This window comes from Melanaphis sacchari, unplaced genomic scaffold (genome assembly GCF_002803265.2).
Source record: "Melanaphis sacchari strain LSU unplaced genomic scaffold, SCAv2.0 Contig564_pilon_pilon, whole genome shotgun sequence".
Lineage (NCBI taxonomy): Eukaryota > Metazoa > Arthropoda > Insecta > Hemiptera > Aphididae > Melanaphis > Melanaphis sacchari.
The window spans coordinates 106,711-129,997 of record NW_020271393.1 but is presented as its reverse complement, the minus strand read 5'-3'; the positions used below and the strand labels follow the sequence as shown (position 1 = coordinate 129,997).

At 29.8% G+C, this 23,287-nt stretch overlaps 1 protein-coding gene across 49 annotated transcripts in view; it reads left to right on the top strand.

The window, feature by feature from the left end:
- Positions 1-22,715, top strand: part of LOC112599887 (Down syndrome cell adhesion molecule-like protein Dscam2) — a 61,922-nt gene extending 39,207 nt beyond the window's left edge. For 10 of the 49 annotated variants that reach the window (XM_025346987.1, XM_025346985.1, XM_025347012.1 and 7 more), the window contains 25 exons: positions 5,063-5,350; positions 12,066-12,185; positions 12,264-12,446; positions 12,509-12,656; positions 13,112-13,260; positions 13,356-13,487; positions 13,560-13,727; positions 13,794-14,016; positions 14,217-14,458; positions 14,523-14,678; positions 14,744-14,883; positions 15,017-15,173; positions 15,239-15,508; positions 15,566-15,797; positions 15,862-16,038; positions 16,176-16,342; positions 16,684-16,872; positions 18,177-18,338; positions 18,486-18,632; positions 19,186-19,373; positions 19,523-19,688; positions 20,514-20,663; positions 21,808-21,871; positions 22,178-22,183; positions 22,548-22,715. In XM_025346987.1, coding sequence (XP_025202772.1) covers positions 5,063-5,350; positions 12,066-12,185; positions 12,264-12,446; positions 12,509-12,656; positions 13,112-13,260; positions 13,356-13,487; positions 13,560-13,727; positions 13,794-14,016; positions 14,217-14,458; positions 14,523-14,678; positions 14,744-14,883; positions 15,017-15,173; positions 15,239-15,508; positions 15,566-15,797; positions 15,862-16,038; positions 16,176-16,342; positions 16,684-16,872; positions 18,177-18,338; positions 18,486-18,632; positions 19,186-19,373; positions 19,523-19,688; positions 20,514-20,663; positions 21,808-21,871; positions 22,178-22,183; positions 22,548-22,620 — 4,097 coding nt within the window. In that variant the 3' untranslated portion in view covers positions 22,621-22,715. Of the gene's footprint in view, positions 1-721; positions 1,010-1,290; positions 1,579-2,341; positions 2,630-2,900; positions 3,189-3,551; positions 3,840-4,341; positions 4,627-5,062; positions 5,351-6,618; positions 6,907-8,853; positions 9,154-12,065; positions 12,186-12,263; positions 12,447-12,508; positions 12,657-13,111; positions 13,261-13,355; positions 13,488-13,559; positions 13,728-13,793; positions 14,017-14,216; positions 14,459-14,522; positions 14,679-14,743; positions 14,884-15,016; positions 15,174-15,238; positions 15,509-15,565; positions 15,798-15,861; positions 16,039-16,175; positions 16,343-16,479; positions 16,660-16,683; positions 16,873-18,176; positions 18,339-18,485; positions 18,633-19,185; positions 19,374-19,522; positions 19,689-20,513; positions 20,664-21,807; positions 21,872-22,177; positions 22,184-22,547 lie in introns of all 49 variants that reach the window. The other 39 variants (XM_025347000.1, XM_025346998.1, XM_025347001.1 and 36 more) reach the window with 15 other exon arrangements.
- Positions 22,716-23,287: the final 572 nt, after the last annotated feature.

Sequence of the window (23,287 nt, the reverse complement as noted above, 5' to 3'; positions counted from 1 at the left end):
TTTATTATGTATTATGTATCTCTGTAAACCTGGCAAAATTATAATTGCGAGTCATTTTATGCGACAGAATTAAAATAATGTATAATTGAATAATATAATATATAGTAAAAAGAAAATGAATAGGATGTATTTATCGCACAAGTACACAACAATTACAAAATAGTAATATTAATAGTACAAATGTACTATTAATCATTTAGTGTTTAGGGATTGCCGATGATCAAAATATTGTTTATGAGCAACTTTGTCAAACACTTATTTAGTAGGTATTCAAGTTTTTTTTTTTTTTCAAATAACATAATTAGTTGTTAGTATATAATTTGAATTACTAAAAATTAAATTATTATACTATACTACTAGACACTGCAGTTTTATTTATCGTTATAATTTATAATTCTTTAAAACTCGCTTAAACATAAATATTTTTAATATTCTAACCTAATTATTAAAATAAAAAAAGTAATTATTTGTCAAATACATATTATCTTTAAATTTAAAAAATGTATACTAAAATTAAATAACTAAAAATAAATACTTATGTAGAAATATAATTGACAATTTGTAATTAAAATATATTAAAAAGTATTCCTAATAAGACTGTCGGTGAAAAATGATTCAATCATACTTAAATTAATATATTTTAATATTTATTTAGAGTTGATTGATGTGATTTATAATACGTTTAGAAATCATCTTGATAGATATCTTGAACTGTTTACAGTATGCCCAAAAATCTTACCATTTTCATTTGGTGAAACACCAAGTAATGCTGGTGATTCGGTGCAAGTCGTCTGCACTGTTGTTAAAGGCGATAAACCTTTACGTATTAGTTGGAATTTTTATGGGGAAGAGTTATCATCTAATATGGGTATTACTACAACGCCTGTAAGTGATTCGATGAATGTCTTATCTATACCTTCTGTCGGGACAGCAAATCGAGGAAACTATACTTGTGTAGCTAAAAATTCAGCTGGATATGATTCGTTTACAGCTCAACTGTTGGTTAATGGTAGAAATTTAAAATAAAATTAGTATGCTTATAGTGTATGATGCGACATTCCTTTTCCAGTAATAGTGTATCCTCAAGGTAACTTGATAAAAAGTTTCTAAATAATTTATTCATTCGTCAGTATATTAATTTAATATTAAGATTATCATCTAAATATTAAAAATCATCAATAAATTTATTATTCGGTGATAGAAACATATACATTTTTTCATTGTTCACCATTTATATAGATAACTTACTTATAAGTTATAATAAGAATAAGCTAACATGTACGTTTACAGTTCCACCACAAATATTGCCATTTTCATTTGGAGATAATCCCAGTAATGCAGGTGATAAAGTTCAAGTTGGATGCACGGTTGCAAAAGGTGACCAACCGTTGCGTATAAATTGGAATTTTTATAGCGAGGAACTGTCGTCAAACATGGGCGTTAGCACCATGGCTGTTGGAGATTCAATGAACGTTTTGTTTATTCCATCTGTTGCTCCTTCGAATCGAGGAAATTATACTTGTGTTGCTAAAAATCCTTCTGGATATGATTCATATACGGCACAACTTTTGGTTAATGGTATACATTATACCTATATTCTTGATTACACACGCAACTATCGTTTGTAGCGCTATAACTTTAAATCCTATTTAATCCTTTTATCGTATAAGACAGTGTACTTATGTACTAAATAAAAAACACAACATTTAATAATACCGTAATTTTATTAGAGTTGTATTGTTTTAAAAAAAATGCACACATTTTTTCTTCCTATACAGTGGGTCCAAAAATATTACCATTTTCTTTTGGTGATACTCCTAGCAATGCTGGAAATACCGTTCAAGTAGCATGTACAGTCTCAGAAGGTGATAAACCGTTACGTATTAGTTGGAATTTTTATGGTGAAGACCTGTCATCGGATATGGGCGTTAGTACTATGCAAGTTGGAGAATCGATGAACGCTTTGTTTATCTCATCAGTTGCTCCCTCAAACAGGGGAAACTATACTTGTGTTGCACAAAATTCAGCTGGGCTTGATTCATTTACAGCTCAACTTTTAGTTAACGGTATCCAAAATTACCTGGATTTTAACTATTTGTATATGTGTATTTAGTGTAGCACTTTTTATCCTAAACTTATCCTTATAGCGTTTTAAATTAAATGTTTAAATCTATTTTAGAAATTTAACCAGTCATCATAATACAATATTTCATTGTATCACACATAAATACATAATTACCATAAACTAATATTTTATTTTAAAAATTATAAAAAAAATGTATAATTTTAAAGAAATTATGTAAATTAGTCATTTGGCATTGTTATATATTAATTCTTACAGTACGTCCTAAAATATTACCATTCTCTTTTGGTGATTCACCTAGCAACGCTGGAAATCCTGTGCAAGTCGGATGTACTGTTATGGAGGGTGATAAACCTTTACGTATTACTTGGAATTTTTATGGTGAAGAGTTATCATCAAACATGGGTGTTAGTACTATGCCTGTCGGAGATTCGATGAATGTTTTGATTATACCATCAGTGGTCCCTTCTAACCGCGGAAATTACACTTGTTTAGCAAAAAATTCAGCTGGAAATGATTCTTTTACTTCTCAGCTATTAGTAAATGGTAGTGATTTTACTCTCCAATTTAGAGTAACTATTATGTTTATTATATTATCTTATCTGCATATCTATGTTTTTACTATTTAGATCATCATTTGGTTTTTAAATTTATATTTATGATTTCTTATTTACCTATGCATATATTTCCTATTTTAATATTGTGGATTCATGATCGAAAAATCCTTTAAAACCATTAAAAATAAAATATATTTGGGTAAAAGCACATGTCGAATAGGTATTTCAATTTACGTATTATTAAGAACTACCTATTTCAGTATTACCAAAGATCATTCCGTTTTCATTTGGGGACGGTCCGGTAAATTCTGGTGAATCAATTCAAGTTGTGTGTTCGGTATCAAAGGGTGATCGTCCAATGTCAATAACTTGGAGTTTTTATGGTGAAGCGTTATCGTCCGATATGGGTGTGACCACACAAATGTTGGGAGATGCAACTAATTTTTTGTCTATTCCTTCGGCTGGTCCTTCAAATCAAGGAAACTATACTTGCATCGCTAAGAACAATGCCGGATTTGACACATATACTTCACAGCTCGTGGTCTATGGTATTTAACAAAAAAAAAAAAAACACGGAAAAACGATTGTGTTAATAAAATTAGCAGCATGATCAACGCGTTAAAAAATAATCATCTAGTTTATCACGGAGACACTAACAACAGCACTGCAACTTAATATTCCTATTATAATAACATTAATTAAAGGTACTTATTCTAATCATTTAAACCGTTTCGACTATCCTATTAGATATATTAGTTTATACATCAATATCGGTATAGGTACTATCAGGTTATATAAATAAAAATTATTAAATATTAATTTTTAAGTTTAAATTATTTCCCTTATCACTACTACCCAACTTATATTTATATACAAATGAGTGTTTAGACGCTGTTGATAATTATTTTTAGTATTACCCAAAATATTGCCATTTTCCTTTGGAGATGGACCCATCAATGCTGGCGAGTCTGTTCAACTGTCTTGTTCGGTGGCTAAAGGCGATAAACCCATGTCGATAACTTGGAATTTTTACGGTGAAGAACTGTCTTCTCACATGGGTGTCACTACACAAATGTTTGGTGACACTACAAATTTTTTATCGATCCCTTCAGTCAGTGGCTCAAATCGGGGAAATTACACTTGTGTTGCTAAAAACTCGGTTGGGCTCGACTCGTTTACATCTCAACTGATGGTTAACGGTATAATTACGAATTAATTTTGTATTCATCGCATGTCATTATATACAATAATATGACATTATGTACAATAATATTTTATTGTTCTCAGCACAACGCTTACAATAGGTGGTGAGCTTTTTCCTGTAATTTATCCCATTTAATAAATACCCGCGATCTAGTCCTCGTTATGATAAAAGTTTATCGTTTTATACGTTCAACAATATTGTCAACATTATCGTAATAAAACACGTATAATGACAGCTTTTGCTAAAAAGGTATTCTACTAATTCATATAATATATTTTTATTCCGATATTCTGTATCTACTGGTTGTGCAAAATCGAAAAATACGTTGCGCCCGCTGTAATACTCGGTTTTTGGATTTTTATTTTCATAAAATCATAATATATGTATTCTTATTGGTGAAAATTTTACATTTGGTTAACTTTATTATTTAATTCAGTCGTTTCATTTTTCATAATTGTTTTCTAACATTTATAAATTTGTATTTTGTGGTATTGTAGTCCTACCACATATTGTCCCGTTTTCGGTTGACGAGAAAATAAGGTCTGGCGATAGTATACAGTTAAATTGTCACGTTTCAAAGGGAGATAAACCTTTAGAACTCAACTGGTTATTCAACGACGACGAACTCTCATCAGAACTGAGTGTGACAACAACCAAGCTCGGTTCAAGTTCTAGTGTACTTACTATCGGTACTGTGTCTGCTGCACACACGGGAAAATATACCTGTATAGCTTCTAATCGAATTGGATCTTATAACTATTCAACGTATATAAACGTTGATGGTACTTATTTTAATTTTAACTAAAGTTTTGCTTGTGATTTATAGTGTTGCTGTGTAATGATGTTGCCCTTAATACTTAACGTCTGATAGTTAATTTGTCATCTAACTTATATTCATAACTGGTAATTAGTACGTATTGTTTATAGTTTTGCCCATAACCATTTAATTTAAATTATTCCTTTAAATCGTTCCATTTATTTTGATCAATAAAAATAGGTTATAACACAGGGATGTTAAATGTATAACCATAATGTATATCAGTAATTTAAGATTAGAATTTCAAAGTTTATGAACGACTGCGAAAACGTTTATAATTTCGAAAAACTATTTTTATTAAATGCCATCTACTTTCATAATTGTTTAATATTATTCAAACTTATTATAAATTATAAAATAAATGTTTTGTGATTTGACACATGAATAATTTTATTTCGAAGTCCCACCCAAGATGACTCCTTTTACATTCGGTGACGATATTCCCGAGGCCGGTGAAACGATTTCGATCCAATGCACCGTGTCTTCTGGGGACATTCCCATCGAGTTCGCATGGACATTCAACGGTAAATCGACCAGTGACTTGGCGAACGTTTTTGTTTCAAAAATCGGACGCCGAGTTAGTTCGTTAACCGTGGAATCGTTGACGGAGAAGAACGTCGGCAACTATTCGTGTCTTGCCAAAAATATGGCCGGCGAGACGGGACACACCGCGTCGTTATACGTGAACGGTAACTACCCTCTGATAAAAATTCGGGCTGCAAAATCGTCAAAAATATATATTATAAATAGGTACATATCTAGCATGCGCACCATATGACAGAAATCGTTGTAGATAATTTTATATATCGTATGTAAAACGACATATTTAACTACTGCGGGTTATATTGATTTTTAATGAAAAATCACATTTTTTTTTTTTTTTTGTCAGTAGTTTTCCATTGTTCTTCAAAAATTGTTCCATCGAAATTCAAAGTGCTCGTATAATTGAAAAAACGGTAAACATGTTTTACTACTTCCATTAACATAACCTTAACAACCTTTACCTAACCGACTAGTGCAGTGGTTCCTAACCTTATTTATTCTACGCCTCCTTTGTAGATTTTCAAAAATCTCGCGCTCCCCACCCACCTATAAATTAAAAAAGTTATAATTTTTTTGTTTACTTTACATTTTACAAATAAACTATATAATATTCGGAAAGACTACTTTTTTATTGATGATAGTAATTATAAAATATAAATAATTGTAAATAATATAGTATTATAGTGGAATTTTAAATATAATAAAATTTGATAAATAAAAATTTTTCTTTGTGATGACTGCTTGCGCCTCCCCAGCGATGTGTATACGTCCCCAGGTAGGGAACCACTGGACTAGTGGTTTGACCAAAACAGAATGAGTTTATACATTTGCAAAAAATTTAATAACTGTTAATAAACATACATAAACAATTCTGTATGTTTTATTTTACAACATTTCCTTACATTTGTTTGCTCTCGTTATTTTAAAATAAATTATAATGAGAACTAGTAATCAAAAATGTTGTTTTCAAAACAGCAGTCGTCTATTGCACAGAACAATGTATGTAAAGTGACAATACGAGTAATAAATGTTTTGTTTATAAATGTTTTCAATTGACACTGCGTTGAATTTAAGCCCATGCAAAATTTTGTGTACAAAATTTAAACTTGAAGGATCGTGTATAATTAAAATGGTTATTAGAATCTACGTGGTTCTACAAAATTACCAATTGGATGTAGATTTACTCATCTCGGGTTACGTTGAGTCGAAAAATATTGAGTGGCAAGTGAATCGATACAACGCATGCATTACCTATACACTATAACATTGTTACGCATATACCACATGCATACCCATATGCATTATGTTGTTTAAAGCGTACCGTTGGACTTGCGGCGGTCCATTTCTCTTTTTTTTCTGTTCCTATCCGGTGCCATGCGTTATTATTTATATTTGTTGGTCTGTTCACCTACAGTTTTTCCGAAAATAAAACCGTTTACGTTCGGAGACACACCAGTATTCGCAGGACAGTCCGCCCAAGTGGCTTGTTCGGTTTCAGAGGGAGACTCTCCACTGGAGTTGTCGTGGACATTTGACGGGCCTCGGGACGTGTTCGGTTTGGGCGTATCTGTAGTGAACATTGGCACGAAAACCAGTCTGTTGTCGATTGACAATACTGACTCCGTTCACCGGGGAAATTACACGTGTCAGGTCACGAATCGCGCAGGCCGGACGTCCTATACGGCCGGATTAAACGTACACGGTACCTTAAACTTACTTATGATTGGTTTGAATTGTATGCGGGTCGCTACGTTTTTCAGCATGTGACGCGTACTTATCAGCTGCAAGTTGCAACTATATATTTTAAAATACCTGTGATAAATATAAATATATATTATATCAAAGCTGTATATTTTAATACCGCACTTGACCCTTATCACCTACCCGTGGTTCAAGGCAGCAGTCGAATTTTTACTGTACTTTTTTTTTTGTGTTGCGTTGTTGCATTTCGTCGATATTTCGCCGAACGAAAGTATAATATTATACTACCGTTGTGATTAGAGTTTGGACTTATAACATTTTTTTTTATGAAATATTTTAAATTTTCCGCTTTAAATCGAATTTATTGGAAAGCTCGATCCTGTTTTCCCTATTATTCCTGTTTTGTAAAATCAGAAAATATTTTGTTTAACGATGATTTGATTGTTATTTACCCTTTTTATTAAGTGCCATCGTTATTTTCTCTACAAAGTGGTATTTTGAAAAAATATCGGTGCTTTATAATAGTTAGGTACCTATGCTTATTTTACTGTATGAACGGTTGAGCATTTTTATGTTATGCATAAATCCAAGTTTTATATCAATATACATATTATATATTATATTTATTTCCATCAAGTATAGGTTATCAACCGATTTTTTCGAGATTAACGAACAAACTATAACCATTTTTCGTCTCTGTTTTTACTACTACAACATTTTTTTTTGTTTTTAGTACCTCCTCGTATCGTTCCGTTCGCGTTTGATGAGCCTATTTATTCCGGCCAGTCGGCGCAAATCACATGTTTGGTGTCCGAGGGTGACGCTCCTTTGAATATATCTTGGTGGTTTCGCAAATCCGACGAGTCTGAACTTAAACCGTTACCCGGTGGCATATCGGTCAATAAAATGGGTAGTAAATTGTCTATGCTATTCATCGAGTCCACATCTTCATATTTCGCCGGGAATTACGCGTGCATCGTCGAGAATCGAGCCGGGAGTTCTAAACATACATCCGCGTTGAACGTCCACGGTAAAACGATTATAATGACCTTATACCTAGTACATCTAAACAACTCCATTGAATGAACGCTTTTTGTTATTGGAATGCGTATAAGAGCTGTTATATTTCCCTTGATGTTGTATACCGTATAACAAGGATGGGCAACTTAAAATTCACATTGAATTCACCAAAGTATATACATAAAAAAGGTGGTTTGAATGACATTTTCTTTAGTTGATTTCCATACAAACATTTTTACAAATATATATTATTTAATTAATTATTATAAATTGAAAATAATAATCAAATTCAAGTAATTGATTTTTTTTTTTTTTTTAATTTTATCGTAACGTAACATAGAATAAAATTAAGTTAAAGAAATAGTCCTTGGATGGCATTTATTTTTATTTATATTCAAAAAAATTATTTTCGATGTTTAATAAATAAATAGTATATTTTTAGAGTTTTTATAAGAATATAAGCAAAAGAATAAAAATAAAAAATTGTTATTCTAATACATACCCAGCCCTCGGACTTGGAAGTTTTTGAAACCTGCTCTTTGGTAAATTTCGAGTTGCCCGTCCCTATTATATAATATAATGTTGTGTTATTGCGTCCTGCAGCTCTGTACTCTTTTCCGCGCGCGCGCATACCGCTCTTTATTTACGACGCACGATCCGCGCTCGCGGTGTATATTTATGTATAGTCAAAAATGTCATTTTTCTTCCCATCCTCAACGCGTGCGTGAGCATCGATTTCTTTTTGTCAAAATACAATTTTATTTTGGACAGTAAATTATTTTATTTTTTCAAAATTCGTCAGCCATGACTACTTTTAACTCTGTATAGTAGTTAATCATTGTGTCACGGCAATCAGAAACCACGGAAACCACCTGTGCAAGTGTACCAGCTATACTTTACTGTAGACAGTTAACCGCTTGTTTTTCAGTTGCCCCCCGAATAGAGCCGTTCAGCTTCGGCGATCCTGTGTACGACGGACAGTCGACGCAGGTAACGTGCTTCGTTTCGGAGGGCGATCTTCCGTTAGACTTATTCTGGACGTTCAGCGGCCATGCCGAGCCGATCGTCTCATCACTCCGAGGCGGCGTATCCGTTAACAAAATGGGAAGCAAGGTGTCTATGCTTTTCATCGACGCCGCCTCGTCGTCCCGTCACGCCGGCAACTATACGTGCGTCGCCACCAACCGTGCTGGTCGCGCTGACCACACCGCCGCGTTAAACGTCCATGGTAAAACTGCACAGCGGTTACACTACCAACCCTTGCTGCGGTTAAACCGGTTGCCACCCTACCTATTGTTTTATCATATAAAGTACACACCACTTTGATCTTCGGACAAACGTTTTTCCTCGACGGCAGAACCCCGTTTTATTTGAACATATGCGCCTGTTGTGCTTTATTGTAGACGTTGTTTTCGGTATGACTTTTATCGTTTTACATTTTTTTCCAACGTTTCGAAAAACCGCCATTACCGCGTTCTTGCTTTTTAAGTTCTGCTCTCCTTCCCCCAATCTTTACTATGACATGATGAGTTGGCCACTAAGTATTTCCGCCTATGCCTTCACTTATTTCGACCCGCTTTTTTTTGCAATAAAAAATTTATAAGTCAAAAAAATTGTTGATCACAATGTATAGTTTAAATGTCCAATTTTATTGAAAACAATATATTATTTATTAAATCAACAATAAATTATTTGGTTCAATTTTTAAATGTTTTAATATTTTCCCCCTCGAATATCGACAAAATCATCTCTATATTTTCCTAGTATTTTTCGCAATTATCAAAAAACTTATTAATGTATATACACATTTAATACACTATTTTCTAGTTGTTAATTCATTTTTTTAAACATATTCTTTAATGACCGAGGTAAAATTAAATCTTTTGTTAAGATCACAATAATAAAATAAAAATTAAATAAAATTCTTAAAGTGATTTTATCTTAACATAACTCCATGTATAGGTACCGATTTATCGTAGTTCCTCTTACCCATCTGCATTTACAACTACGCATTAGTATAAAGGATTTGTAGATTATTATATTTTATTCGATTCAAGGACGGCGAAAGAGTTTTGGTTTCATTCCATTACGATAAATGATGACGCGTTTGACGTTTTCAAATAATCATTTGGTTTCTTCTATTTATTTATTTATTTTTTTATAGTGTCGTGTCGTATGACAGAGTTATATCGTTACAATATCATTTTTATTTTTAACTGAAGTCCTCTGACGATGGTTTTTTTCGTGCGCGGGCGCGTGTGTGTTACAGTCAAGCCGGAAGTCGAACCGTTCTCGATTACCGATAGTAAGTTAAATGAAGGGGGATCGATGAAAATCTTGTGTTCCGTGTCGTCTGGAGACACGCCGATGCACTTCTTGTGGACCGTCGACGACCGTCTGTTGACGGACGCGGCTAACGGAGACCATCTCAAAGTGCAACGGTTGGATGAACTGACTTCGTTGCTTTCGTTGACCAGAGCGTCGCCGGAAGACGCCGGAAACTATACCTGCATCGCACAAAATGAAGCTGGTTCCGCTTCGCGTACAGCTACTCTGAAAGTAATGGGTAAAACAATAATATGCGCCTGCCTATAACACGATATTGTAATTGGATACTTCTCGCAAGTAATTCGTCGTGTTTTTATTTCGTGGATTTTTTTTTTTTACTTTTGACTTTTAACGGTATAAATAGCGATCGTTCGATGCATAATTTTTACAAGTATATTTCGTTTTCCGTGAACCAGTCTTCATCAAATCTATACTCGTGTGATGAAAGACTACAGACCTCAAACATAATTATTATATGATAATTATTTCCATAGGGTGTATGTGTACAAGTTTCGAACTTTTTTCATCCTGGACCGTCGACTTACTGCGGAGTTTCGAGTGGTAGAGTGGTATCGATAAACTAAATACGCAAATACTTAAAAAAAAAAAATACAATGATCATCTATGACCTGTCAAAAGTTACAGGAATTATCTCGCCCATATTATGTTTTAATAATCGCGCATTAAGAATTCAAAAGAATACTTCTCCTAAATTGAATCCAACCATCATTATCCGTTCTATACTGTCCTTTCTATTGCTTTTAGTGTAGTCGCTTGAATTAATTATAATGATAAATGCATGCAATTAATACTTATAATGTAATTTTATTATTATACGGTTTTGTTAGTAAGTATACGTATAATATTATAATGTTACTTATGTTATATTATGTTTAATGTTTATATACTGCATTATTAAATATAATAGACAGTCGTATTAACGTTATATACTAATGATTTTATCATTTTTTCCACAACAATTTTTAATGAGTAGACATTTTTTTAAATGTATACAGTTATTACTCCACAACTACGTTTTTTTGTCACATCAGTTATTGCATAATTTGAAGATCAAATTACAGTTTATTCAATTTTTATCTATCAAATTATCTAAACTTCTCATTTTTTATATTTTTAAATTTTTAATATATTGCTTTTTTAGCGTTTTTCAATTGAACCTTTGAGACTTTTCGACATTCAGAATTGTTCAAAATATTTTTACTTTATTAAAATATATTATAAAATTTTTTCCTTGCTCGTAAATTTTACTTCACTAACGTTAACATTATGTAATCTGTCTACACATTTGTGATTGTTATTATTATTATTTTTTTTTTTTTGCTTATTAATATACTTAGTACCTATTGTTTTGCTACTGCGTTTTTTTCCTAGCACGCTTTTACGCACAAAAAATTAAGTTTTTCTATGTGATAATGAATTCAAAGTCGTTTAAAACATATACTTTTATATCTTATATAATGATATATGTAGTTTTTTTATAATATTTAATATTTGAATTTTATCACCAGAAAAACTTTATTTTAAAACCTATTAACATCAAGTAGCAAGAGTTCTGAATTTCAATTTTTTTTTTTTATGATCATAGTTATACATTTCAGATTATAACTGTTTTGTACACTTAAATTATTCATTGATAAATTTTAAACGCGTACACTATATAGATAAATATTTTTTTATATCTCTAATATTGTATGTTTATAAATATCAAATAAGTTTTGAATAGACTCTTGCTACTCTACTACTTTAAGTCCAAATTCTTTATCTACATAGTTATGTTTTTTTCTTATTTAGTTCCTCCTAGATGGATACTTGAACCTACCGACAAAGCTTTTGCGCAAGGAGGTGACGCAAAAATTGAATGTAAAGCAGATGGATTCCCTAAGCCCCAAGTGACATGGAAAAAAGCTATTGGTAATTATTATTCAATAAAATATCTATTTGATGTTATAAGTTTCTAAATAATTATTTTATTTTATTTGTGTATTTTAGGTAATTCTCCTGGAGATTATAAGGATATTAAAGATTTGAAACCAGGCAGTGATGACATTAAAGTTGACGAAGGAACATTATCTATCCATAACATTCAAAAGAATCACGAAGGTCACTATTTGTGTGAAGCTGTTAACGGAATTGGTTCTGGACTGTCTGCAGTAATCACTATCAGTGTACAAGGTGAATAGTAAAAATAACTGTAACAGTTGTATTTTTTACTTATTTTTGAACTTGAATTTAAGCTCCTCCACATTTCGAGATAAAATCAAGAAATCAAACTTCTGAAAAGGGTCAACCTGCTGTTTTGGAATGTATGGCAAAAGGAGAAAAACCTATTGGCATTGTCTGGAATATGAATAATAAACGACTAGATGCTAAGGAAGAAGAAAGGTATTGTATTTCATCTAAATTTTGAAAGAATATAAATTAATAATATGTTAATCGTAAACTTCAAAATTACTCTGGTATAAGACAGGTTCTGAATATCTTTACTCTTGTCTCATGCCATTATAAAGTAGATTAAAATTTGATTACTTAACCACTTTACTCATGCCTTTTTCTGTTAGCTATCCTATGTAATTTTTTCATTTTGTTTTTCTATACAATAACTTATGTACCATATTGTATTATACCTATGTATTCTAGTCTATTGTATGAACTATTTACATACTTTCATACCATATTCGTTAAAACATTTAAAATTACTATTTGTGTTCTATAAACAATTATAATAATAATAAATGTGTACAAAGAATGTTTAAATTAAATTATTTTTTTTAGCCAATTACCTACTATATCAATTCTTTAAAATTAATGCATGGAAAAAATTTTCGTTTTTTATTTAGATATACAATACGTGAAGAAATATTAACAGATGGAGTGAAATCAGATTTGAGCATTAAGAGATCTGAACGAATTGATACTGCTGTTTTTACGTGTGTTGCTACTAATTCATTTGGAAGTGATGATTCAAGTGTTCAACTTATTGTTCAAGGTTAATAGTTAATATTATATATTATTTATAAATTATTACTATGTGTTTTGTATTTGACGCACATGTAAAAATATTGTTTTTATTTAATATTATAGAGGTTCCCGAGATTCCTTTTGGATTAAAAGTATTGGATAAATCTGGCCGAACTGTTCAATTGTCTTGGTTAGCTCCGTATGATGGAAATTCACCGATCACTCGTTATATTGTTGAATATAAATTATTGAAAAGTAATTATATATTTAATAAATGTCTAATAAATAAAATTATTCTTTATATTAATACAATGATTTAATCAACAGACACTTGGGAAACAGACGTCGAAAAAGTTGAAGCCACAGGAGATAAAACTGAAATGAGTGTAGTAAGTCTTCATCCAGCTACCACATATCATTTTAGAATAGTTGCAGAAAATGGAGTAGGTGTTTCTAAACCTTCTGATCCAGTTACTATAATTACGTCTGAAGAAGGTAAATTATTTTTAAATCATTTGTTATGAATTATGATTATTAATAAATTACTTAATTGTTATGCAGCACCTAGTGGAAAGCCAACTAACATTCATGTTGATCCCATTGATGAAAATACTCTAAAAGTAATGTGGAAAGCGCCAGAACGTAGTGATTGGAATGGTGAAATTCAAGGATATTATGTTGGATATAAACAATCATCATTAGTTGAAAACAAATTTGTGTTTGAAACTGTTGAATTTAGTAAAGAAGAAGGAAAAGAACATTATTTAGAAATATTCAATCTCAAGTAGGTTATCAGCTATGTTTATATTTGTTTATAGTAGGTAGATAAAATTTTTAATTAGTATAATATCAAATTTATACAATTGGTGTATATAAATAATGTGCCCACATATTTCATATATGACATTTTTCTATTTTTGTACCTATTTAAGACTTGTATTTAATATTTAATTCTAATATTACTTTTATTATTCTGTTATTTAGAACATATACTCAATATACAATAGTAGTGCAAGCTTTTAACAAATTAGGTGCTGGGCCAATGTCAGATGAAATTAAACAATACACTTCTGAAGGTGTACCAGAACAACCACCACATGATACAACTTGTACAACTTTGACTTCTCAAACTATAAGAATTTCTTGGGTATCGCCACCACTAAGTACAGCTAATGGAGTTATTAAAGGTTACAAAGTAATTTATGGACCTAGCGATTCTTGGTTTAGTAAGTATATTTTTTTTTCTTATGATCAAATTATTTATTTATATTTTTTTTTTTATACATTTAGATGAAAGTACAAAAGACACAAAAATTACAGTATCAAGTGAAACTATTTTACATGGTCTTAAGAAGTTTACAAATTACAGTATGGAAGTATTAGCGTTTACTGCAGGTGGAGATGGTGTTCGTGCTCCTAGAATATATTGTCAAACTGAGCAAGATGGTAAATATTTATACAATCAAATATATAAGAACAATACTTAGCATATTTTTGTGTATTAATTACAGTCCCAGAAGCCCCGGCTGCTCTCAAAGCTTTGGTTATGTCTACAGAATCAGTTTTAGTTAGTTGGAAACCTCCTGCTGAGCCTAATGGAGATATCAATCAGTACACTGTTTACATTAAACCTAGTGGTGATAATAAAGATGTATGTATAAATAATATTTAAAATGTTTTTATTCATCTATTTTAGTAAAAACTTTTAATGTAAATTAAAGCAGTAATATCAAAAGAATTAGGTATTATTGTAGAATTAGATAATTTTGTTATTTTTATTGTAGAAAGAACCATTAGCTCATAAAGTTGCTCCAAATCAAATGAGTTTTGAAGCATCTGGCCTTATTAAGCAAGATCCTTATGAATTTTGGGTCACAGCATCGACTAATATTGGTGAAGGACAACCTACCAAATCAATTGTTATTGCTCCTAGTACTCGAGGTATTTACCAATTATTTTATAGTTAATACAATAGATAGTTGAATAATATTTGTATTTATTTTAAGTTCCTGCTATGATCGCGTCTTTTGATGATTCATTTGTTGCAACATACCGTGAGGATGTAAAACTTCCATGTTTAACTGTTGGTGTACCTGCCCCAGAAATTTCATGGAAAGTTAAAGGTGCACCCCTTGAAAGCAATGATCGTATTCGTCAGTTACCTGAAGGCTCTCTATTAATTAGATCTGTCACTAGAACTGATGCTGGAGAATACTCCTGCTTTGTGGAAAATTCATTCGGAAAAGATAAAATCACACATCGCATTGTTGTCTTAGGTATTTTATAAAGTACATGATGTAAGTATGAGCATTTATATTAAATATATTTTACAGCACCACCTCATAAACCAGAAGTTTCTGTTGGAGCAACAACATCCAACACAATAACATTAAATTTAAAACCTCATGCTGCTGATAAAGAACCTATTCACGGATATACAATAAAATATAAACCTGAATTTGGTGATTGGCAAACAGCTCAAGTAGCCGCAAAGGCTGATAAATTTACATTAGAAAATTTATGGTGTGGTTCACGGTATCAAATAGCTGTTACTGCATACAACTTGTGAGAATACATTTATAACTACAAACTCTTAACAAAATTGAATTACTCAAAATGTATATTTTAGGATTGGCACAGGTGATGAATCAGATTTATTGAATACAAAAACCACTGGCTCAAAACCTAAAATTCCAGAAGCAAGTAAATTTATTGAAGTATCGGCTACAAGTGTAACATTACATTTAAATGCTTGGTTGGATGGTGGTTGTCCTATGCTATACTTTGTAGTGGAACATAAAAAAAAGTAACATTGATAAAAGTTTTTTTTAAATAATTCATTTTTATAGTTAAAAATTAAATTAAATCTACATAATATATAGATATAATTTATCATATTATATTATATATATATATATATATTATAATTGTGTTCTTTTTAAGATTGCAATCTGAATGGACTCAAGTTTCAAATAATGTAAGACCAGGAGGAAACTTTGTTGTGCTTGATTTAGATCCAGCCTCATGGTATCATTTAAGAGTAACTGCTCATAATAATGCTGGATTTTCTGTTGCTGAATATGAATTTGCATCACTAACTTTAAGTGGAGGTATGTATTTTTTATTTTTTTTTAATCTATCCTTTCTTCCAAAACCGTTTGCTCACTAGGTGGTGCTTTAGTAGTACTTGGAACAATTTTTCCGACTAGAAAATATATATAAATGCATTCCTATTTCCTTGTTCCAGGTACTATTGCCCCAGCCCGTGAGGTTCATCACAACGGTTTTGGTTCAGCTACTGATACTGCTATACGTATCATACTGGCAAATTTGAATCTGGTTATACCCGTCACTTCAGCATTATTAGTTATTATTGTGGCCATAATCTTCTTGTGTTACTTAAAGAAAAGAGGAGTGGATATCAAAGGTTAGTTGTTTTTTTTTTTTTAAGGTACTATTGCTCCCCCTGCACAAGACGTCACATCCATTTATACATATTTACCATGGATACCAAAATGGATTGACTTAAATGTAGTGGTGCCGACTGCTGCAACAATTATAGTCATTATTGTTGGTATAATTGTGGTTTGTTTTGCTTGGTCTCGTAGAGTTCATGAAAATGGACAAACTAGATTGAGAGGTATATAATATTAACTATACATAAACTCCAAATCAAATTATCAATGCATTTTTTATTTACCTATATAATATAATATTAATATATAACATTTAATAAATATATTATACACCAGGAGTAGTTAGCATGAAGGCCTGATACAACTACATCAAAAAGTATAATATGAGTAACAACCAAAAAGAATGTAAATCTAACTGATCAATATAATTTCATAATGATATCTTAGATACGATCTAGTTATAAAAAAATAATAATAAACAATAAAAATACACATAATATTTAAATTTTAAATTATATTTAAAAAGATGTTTTACATTTTTAAGATTATGTTACAAGCTTTATACTCCTGGTAGGTATATTTAATATAGTATATGCAGAGCCGTAGCAAGGCCCATCAATGTTTCTAGTCATTTAATATATTTGCACCTTCTACATTTTAAATCTCTCCCCCCCCCACCACATACATACAAACTTCTTACTTGATTTTAAATAATACATGGGTGTTTAAATATTAAATCAATTTTTTTTTTTAACTATTGTTTTTAAATGTGTCAACAAACTAATTTTTTTACATATTAATTTAAACTTGATGGTAAAAAACAATAAATAGCAATAGCAACTTCTTAAATACCTACAGATATTTTCATTCTCATACATAATTATGGTTTTAATACCTAAATTAAAACTTATACTAGTATAAGTAAATTAACTATTTCTATGTAGTGACAATAACAAACACCTCACCCTACAATTTCTTTTAGAACTTCCTTTCATGAACTTATAAAATATAAATGTTTAAATATTGAAATAATATGAATAGGTACCAATACCAAAGTACCATACCAAATATATATGTATTGAGAGGGAGTTGAATTTTGAATCCTATTTTTAATTTTAACATATATCTATTATTTAATAATAATAATGCAAATCAATTTTCAAAATTATTTCTATCATTCAGCGTAATATTATAATGTCATATTTTTATGTTGTAAGCATTTTGTAATATTTGTATGCTAATAACAACATAAGCATATTTTATTTTGGCTTTTGCTCTCCTTGTTTTTGCTACACTCCTGCTCCTGGCCTGGGCCAGCCTCGCCAAGCTCTATCTACGGCTCTGTGTTTATTTACTGTAAATAAATAGTATCAATTAATTTATCCGGAAAATTTGAATATTAGTATACAATTCTCGGTCGTTAAATAAAATTTTCTACTTTAAAGATCTACAAACTCGCATAGTTTTAAAATTTTACACATTATTTGTTATTGTGTATAAATATATTAAAATGTAATATTATCATTAGATGATATGACTGTTTATAATCAATCAATGATTATGGGAGGCAATACACTTGACAAGAGACATGCAGATTTCAATGATGAGCTTGGTTACATAGCACCTCCCAATCGTAAACTTCCACCTGTTCCTGGTTCCAATTACAACACATGTGACAGGATTAAAAGAGGTACATTTTTTCAGTTATCTAATACATTTTATTTTCCATGTTTGTTTTTTATTATTTTGCTTTTTTTTATGATTTGAGTCCGCTCGATTTTATTTTTATTTTGCGTTTAACTATTTTATTTTTGTTCTCGTCACGTTTATCAATCAGGTTTTCCCGGCCCTTACCACGGTCACGGTACATGGAACCCTAGAGCACGCCATATGTATGAAGAACTAAATGGTAGTAACCCTAGGTGTAGGGGGCATTTGCCCCCATGTCCAGGGTCCGACGAGACAATGTACACAAGGTGTAGAGGTAAAACAGATGACAAAAGAACGTCAACTATTGCACGGCAGCTTTATTATTTAATATCAGCAGTGTGAGAGTTTCATTAACCATTAACAAACCAATTTAGAACAGTGTGAAAGCTTTAAGCTACAAATATATTATCGAAAGCTGTATTTAAAAATGAAGCTGGTATTAATCTATATTATATTAATAATTAATTACAATTGGTTTAAGCAGTATCTGTTGCAGTTGACATATTAGTTTTAAAATAAAAATTTTATAATTTTGTATAGTAATGTTTCTATCATCATTCGATAGTTACATAATAAATTACTATTTTTTAAATGCTAACAATTTACTAATAGTTAAATATTATATCTCTGAGTATGATAATTGAGGATTTTTATTATAATATTTAAATATTTATATCATCATAATATATGTTGTGTATTAACATACATATCATACTATTATGTACCTTCTTTCGCTGTCGCGAGTTGCTTTGGGTTTTTCTTATTTTACAATTATATTTGAATGAAAAATATGTTTTGATATAGTTATAAACTTTGAACAATTTTAGGAATAGATGGTGAAGATATCTGTCCGTATGCTACATTCCACTTACTTGGTTTTCGTGAAGAAATGGATCCTTCAAAAATGCCATTCCAAACATTCCCACATCCTAATGGACATTGTGGTACAATTGGACCTGGTGGAACTATAGCTAGTAATGGTCTCATGCATCAATGCCCAGGAACCCAGACTATGGTAAATTAATACAATATTTAATATATAAAATAATACTTAATTTGTGTTTTGATTATATTATATTTTATGTACTAATTTAAAAATATTGAGTTAAGAATGAAAAATATAATTGTTTTATAGGTAATTAATATATACATTTTTGGTTTTAGCCTCGAAATGGACGTTATTCTCGTGTAGGTGGAGCTAATTCCATGTTTTCACCTGAGTACGATGATCCTGCCAATATGGGAGATGAATATGGCAGTCAGTATGGACAATATGGTGCTCCTTATGAACAATATGAAAGTCGTGCTTCAATGGCTGGACGCAGTATTGGTAATAATTATATACTAACTATTATATTCCTAAACATTATATTAATGTTACACTGTTCTTCAATTTTTTCATGTACATATATTACATACAAAGTCTGGAATTGTACATTTCGCAATTTGTACAGTGATTTTTGTACACATTGCGAAGTGTACAATGTTGCTATACAAAGTAACTAAATTGTACAAGTTTCGTTATATAATTCGCGATGTGTACAATAATCACTGTACAAATTCCAAAGTGTACAATTGTTGTATAAATCACAAAATTTAAAAACATATTCTAAAAATTACAATATAATAAATGTTATGTTTTAAAAGTATTTTTTTAATATCACATATTATTACTTATTAGTATACCATATAAAAATAGACATACCAGGTCTTTACATATTAATATACTACAGTCTACAACCATTGAACAAATCACAAAAATAAGTAATAATATGTAATATTTATTAAGAAAATACTTTTAAAACATAACAGTTATTATACTGTAATTTTTAGAATAAGTTTTTAAATTTTGTGATTTGTACAACAGTTATACATTTCGCAATTTGTACACTTCAAAATGTGTACAAATTGCGAAATGTACGATTCTGGACTTTGTATGTAACACATACATATATAAACTAAATATTAAATAATATTACTATATTACATCTTATTTCTGTTCATAACGTTGAGAAAAATCTTATTATAAGACTTTATTTTATGTGCACAATTAGTTTATAAATGCATAACTTAAGAACATTTATCTAATTTTTAAACTAATAAAAGTTTTTACTTTTTTGAATATAATTCAATATAATAAAATATTAAATTATAGGAAGCCCAGAACCACCTCCACCTCCGCCTCGTAATCATGATCCAAATGTAAGCAATACAAGTAATGAAGCTAATGATTCCAAAGACAGCAATCAAATTTCTGAAGCAGAATGTGATCAACATCAACAACCATCTACTCAGAGTTATGGTGGTAAGTTCAAAAACTATTTCAACACATAATAATTGTATTATTAATAACGCTTTTTAAAATAGTTGCTACAATATTTTTATAGTTGATATGGATTTATGTAAAATATATTATTATATTTACTAAGATAACAGTCAACTTAAAGTTGCCACAAACTTTTTTTGCATTAGTTGTTGGTATTGATAATCTTAATTGCATTTGTTTTTCTTTTTACACAATATTAAAATTAGGCAAATGTTTGCGGCCACATCCCACTGCAAGAGGTATTTTGGTATAAAAGGTAAACAAATTCACTATTACAATAGGCTTAATGGTGATTAATTTACATTATTCTAAAAAAAAACTATCTACATAATTTATTAATAATTTCAAAATGGTCTAATACTATAATAAATTTTGTTTTTCAAACTTTATTTAATCACAAAAATCCTAAAACTTTAATAAATTAACTACCTATGTTAAATGGCCTAAGATACTTAATACATAATTTGGTTCCTAATCTATTATCCCTATGTAGACTGCTAACAAATATTTATCAAGTTATATACCTACCTAAACAATTAAATTATTTCTTTAAGTATATTTATGTTTATTGTTTACTAAGTATTACCATTACCTTTCTAATATAACTCAAATTTAATAAAATATTCATGCACCAATAAATATATATTATCATAATATGCATGAAGTATATTAGTTTTAAAATTTAGTTTGTTTTGCATGTACAAGGCTTAAAAGGTAAGGTTTATTATTATGTAAAATATAAACAGTAATCAATTTGATTCAATTCTAATACATTATTAACAAATACATACTTAAGGTTTTTTTTAAAAAAAGATTATTCATCAGCTTAAGTTGAGAATAATATTTAATTGAAATAACATAATATGCTTTAATGAATTAATTTTTCATATGCATTAAAACTTAATCATCTTAGCTATTTATGCTTTAAAGCTAAAAATAAAAATGTACATATTATATTCACATATAAAGACTAAATAGTGATAGGCTAACATGGACTTGTTTGCATTATCAAAAGCATATTCTGCTTACGGTGCTTCAACACATTTCACATTGCTTCGACAGCCATTGTTTAAACTTAACATGTGAATACCAATGAAAGTGGCCCATTAATTTTGATTTTCAGCGCATTTGAAGGGCAATACCAAGGATGGTATGACCACAGAAGAACTCCGAAAACTCATAGAAAGGTCAGTGAAGTAGACCTATATATTCAGAAAATTTTAGTCGTTATACATTAACTACATTAAACAATAAACATAAGCTACATATTTTATAATTTATCAGGCTTGTTAAAATTACCTAACATAATCAAAAAAATCAACAAAATTGAATTAAAAAATGCATTTTAGAACTATTAAAATAAGTATTATTTAATATACAACATAAGCAAGATGATTAATTAGATATTAGTCTTATAGATTTAATTATCATACATTAATTTGTTATTTAATTTTGTGTGTGTTTTATGCATTGGTCATAAACTCATAACTTAGGAAACCGTAAGTATATATATTTTTTTGCTATTTAAATATATTATTCTAATAAATAATCAATGTTTAGAATACCATATTGTTGTGCATTGTGTTTTATAAAAGTAGAATTGTGTGATATGAGTTTGAAGTAGTATGCATAGAAAACAATAATATGGTATTTTATTTTGTATAACATAGTTCATACAAATAGTAATTTAAACGTTTTTGATTTAAATATAAGCAATCTACTTCTAATTTTTATTAAAACAGTATTATTTTTTACAAACCAAAAATATTATGACTAATAATCTTAAAAATTTAGATATTCTAAAACTCGTAATTTTTGTTGTTTTGTGAAATATTCTTATCTTTTATTTTCTTTTTTTTTTAGAAACGAAGCCCCAGCAGGACAACAACGCCTCCAAAATGGAGGGCTCACAACCTACGATACTGTGGCAGTGTAACCTCTAGTCAGTCTACAACCAAAATATTAATATTTAAAATTATCTCCAAAAATAAAAATCCTTTTCCAAAAATATTTGTACTGCACTTTTAACTTTATTATGTTTTTAACAGATTGACTTATGCACATAATGTGAGTAAAACAATATTAGACTCTGAGAACAATGTCTCAATTATGAGTGTTTTATACAATAAGAATCCTAAGTGTTGTGTCTTTTTTCGCTTTAGTGGTTTAGATGTTTTTAAATAATGTCCTATTTTAAAATTAAATTTTATGTAAGGATCTGTGAATATTAGGTTTATTTTATGTATTTTAGTAGACATTTTTAGCTTTATGTCCATTAACTTACCAAAAAAAAAAAAAAAATTAAATAACATTATTAAGAATTTTATAATTCTATTAATAATATTCCGCTAAAAATATTTTTTGAGTTCCTTTTATGCGAGTACAAAAGTATTGATGCGCCATTTATGATGTTTCAAACAAATATTAGGTTATAAACTACAGTAATAAATTTGCTATATTTTATTTAGGTAAGTTGTATGCTTTTAAAATATATTCAAGTATAATATTATGCTATTATTATTATTATTATTTCTATGATTCAAAAGAACATAAATTCTCTCTTCCCTTTTTCTGTGTTTTTAATGTATTATTTTTAAATTTAG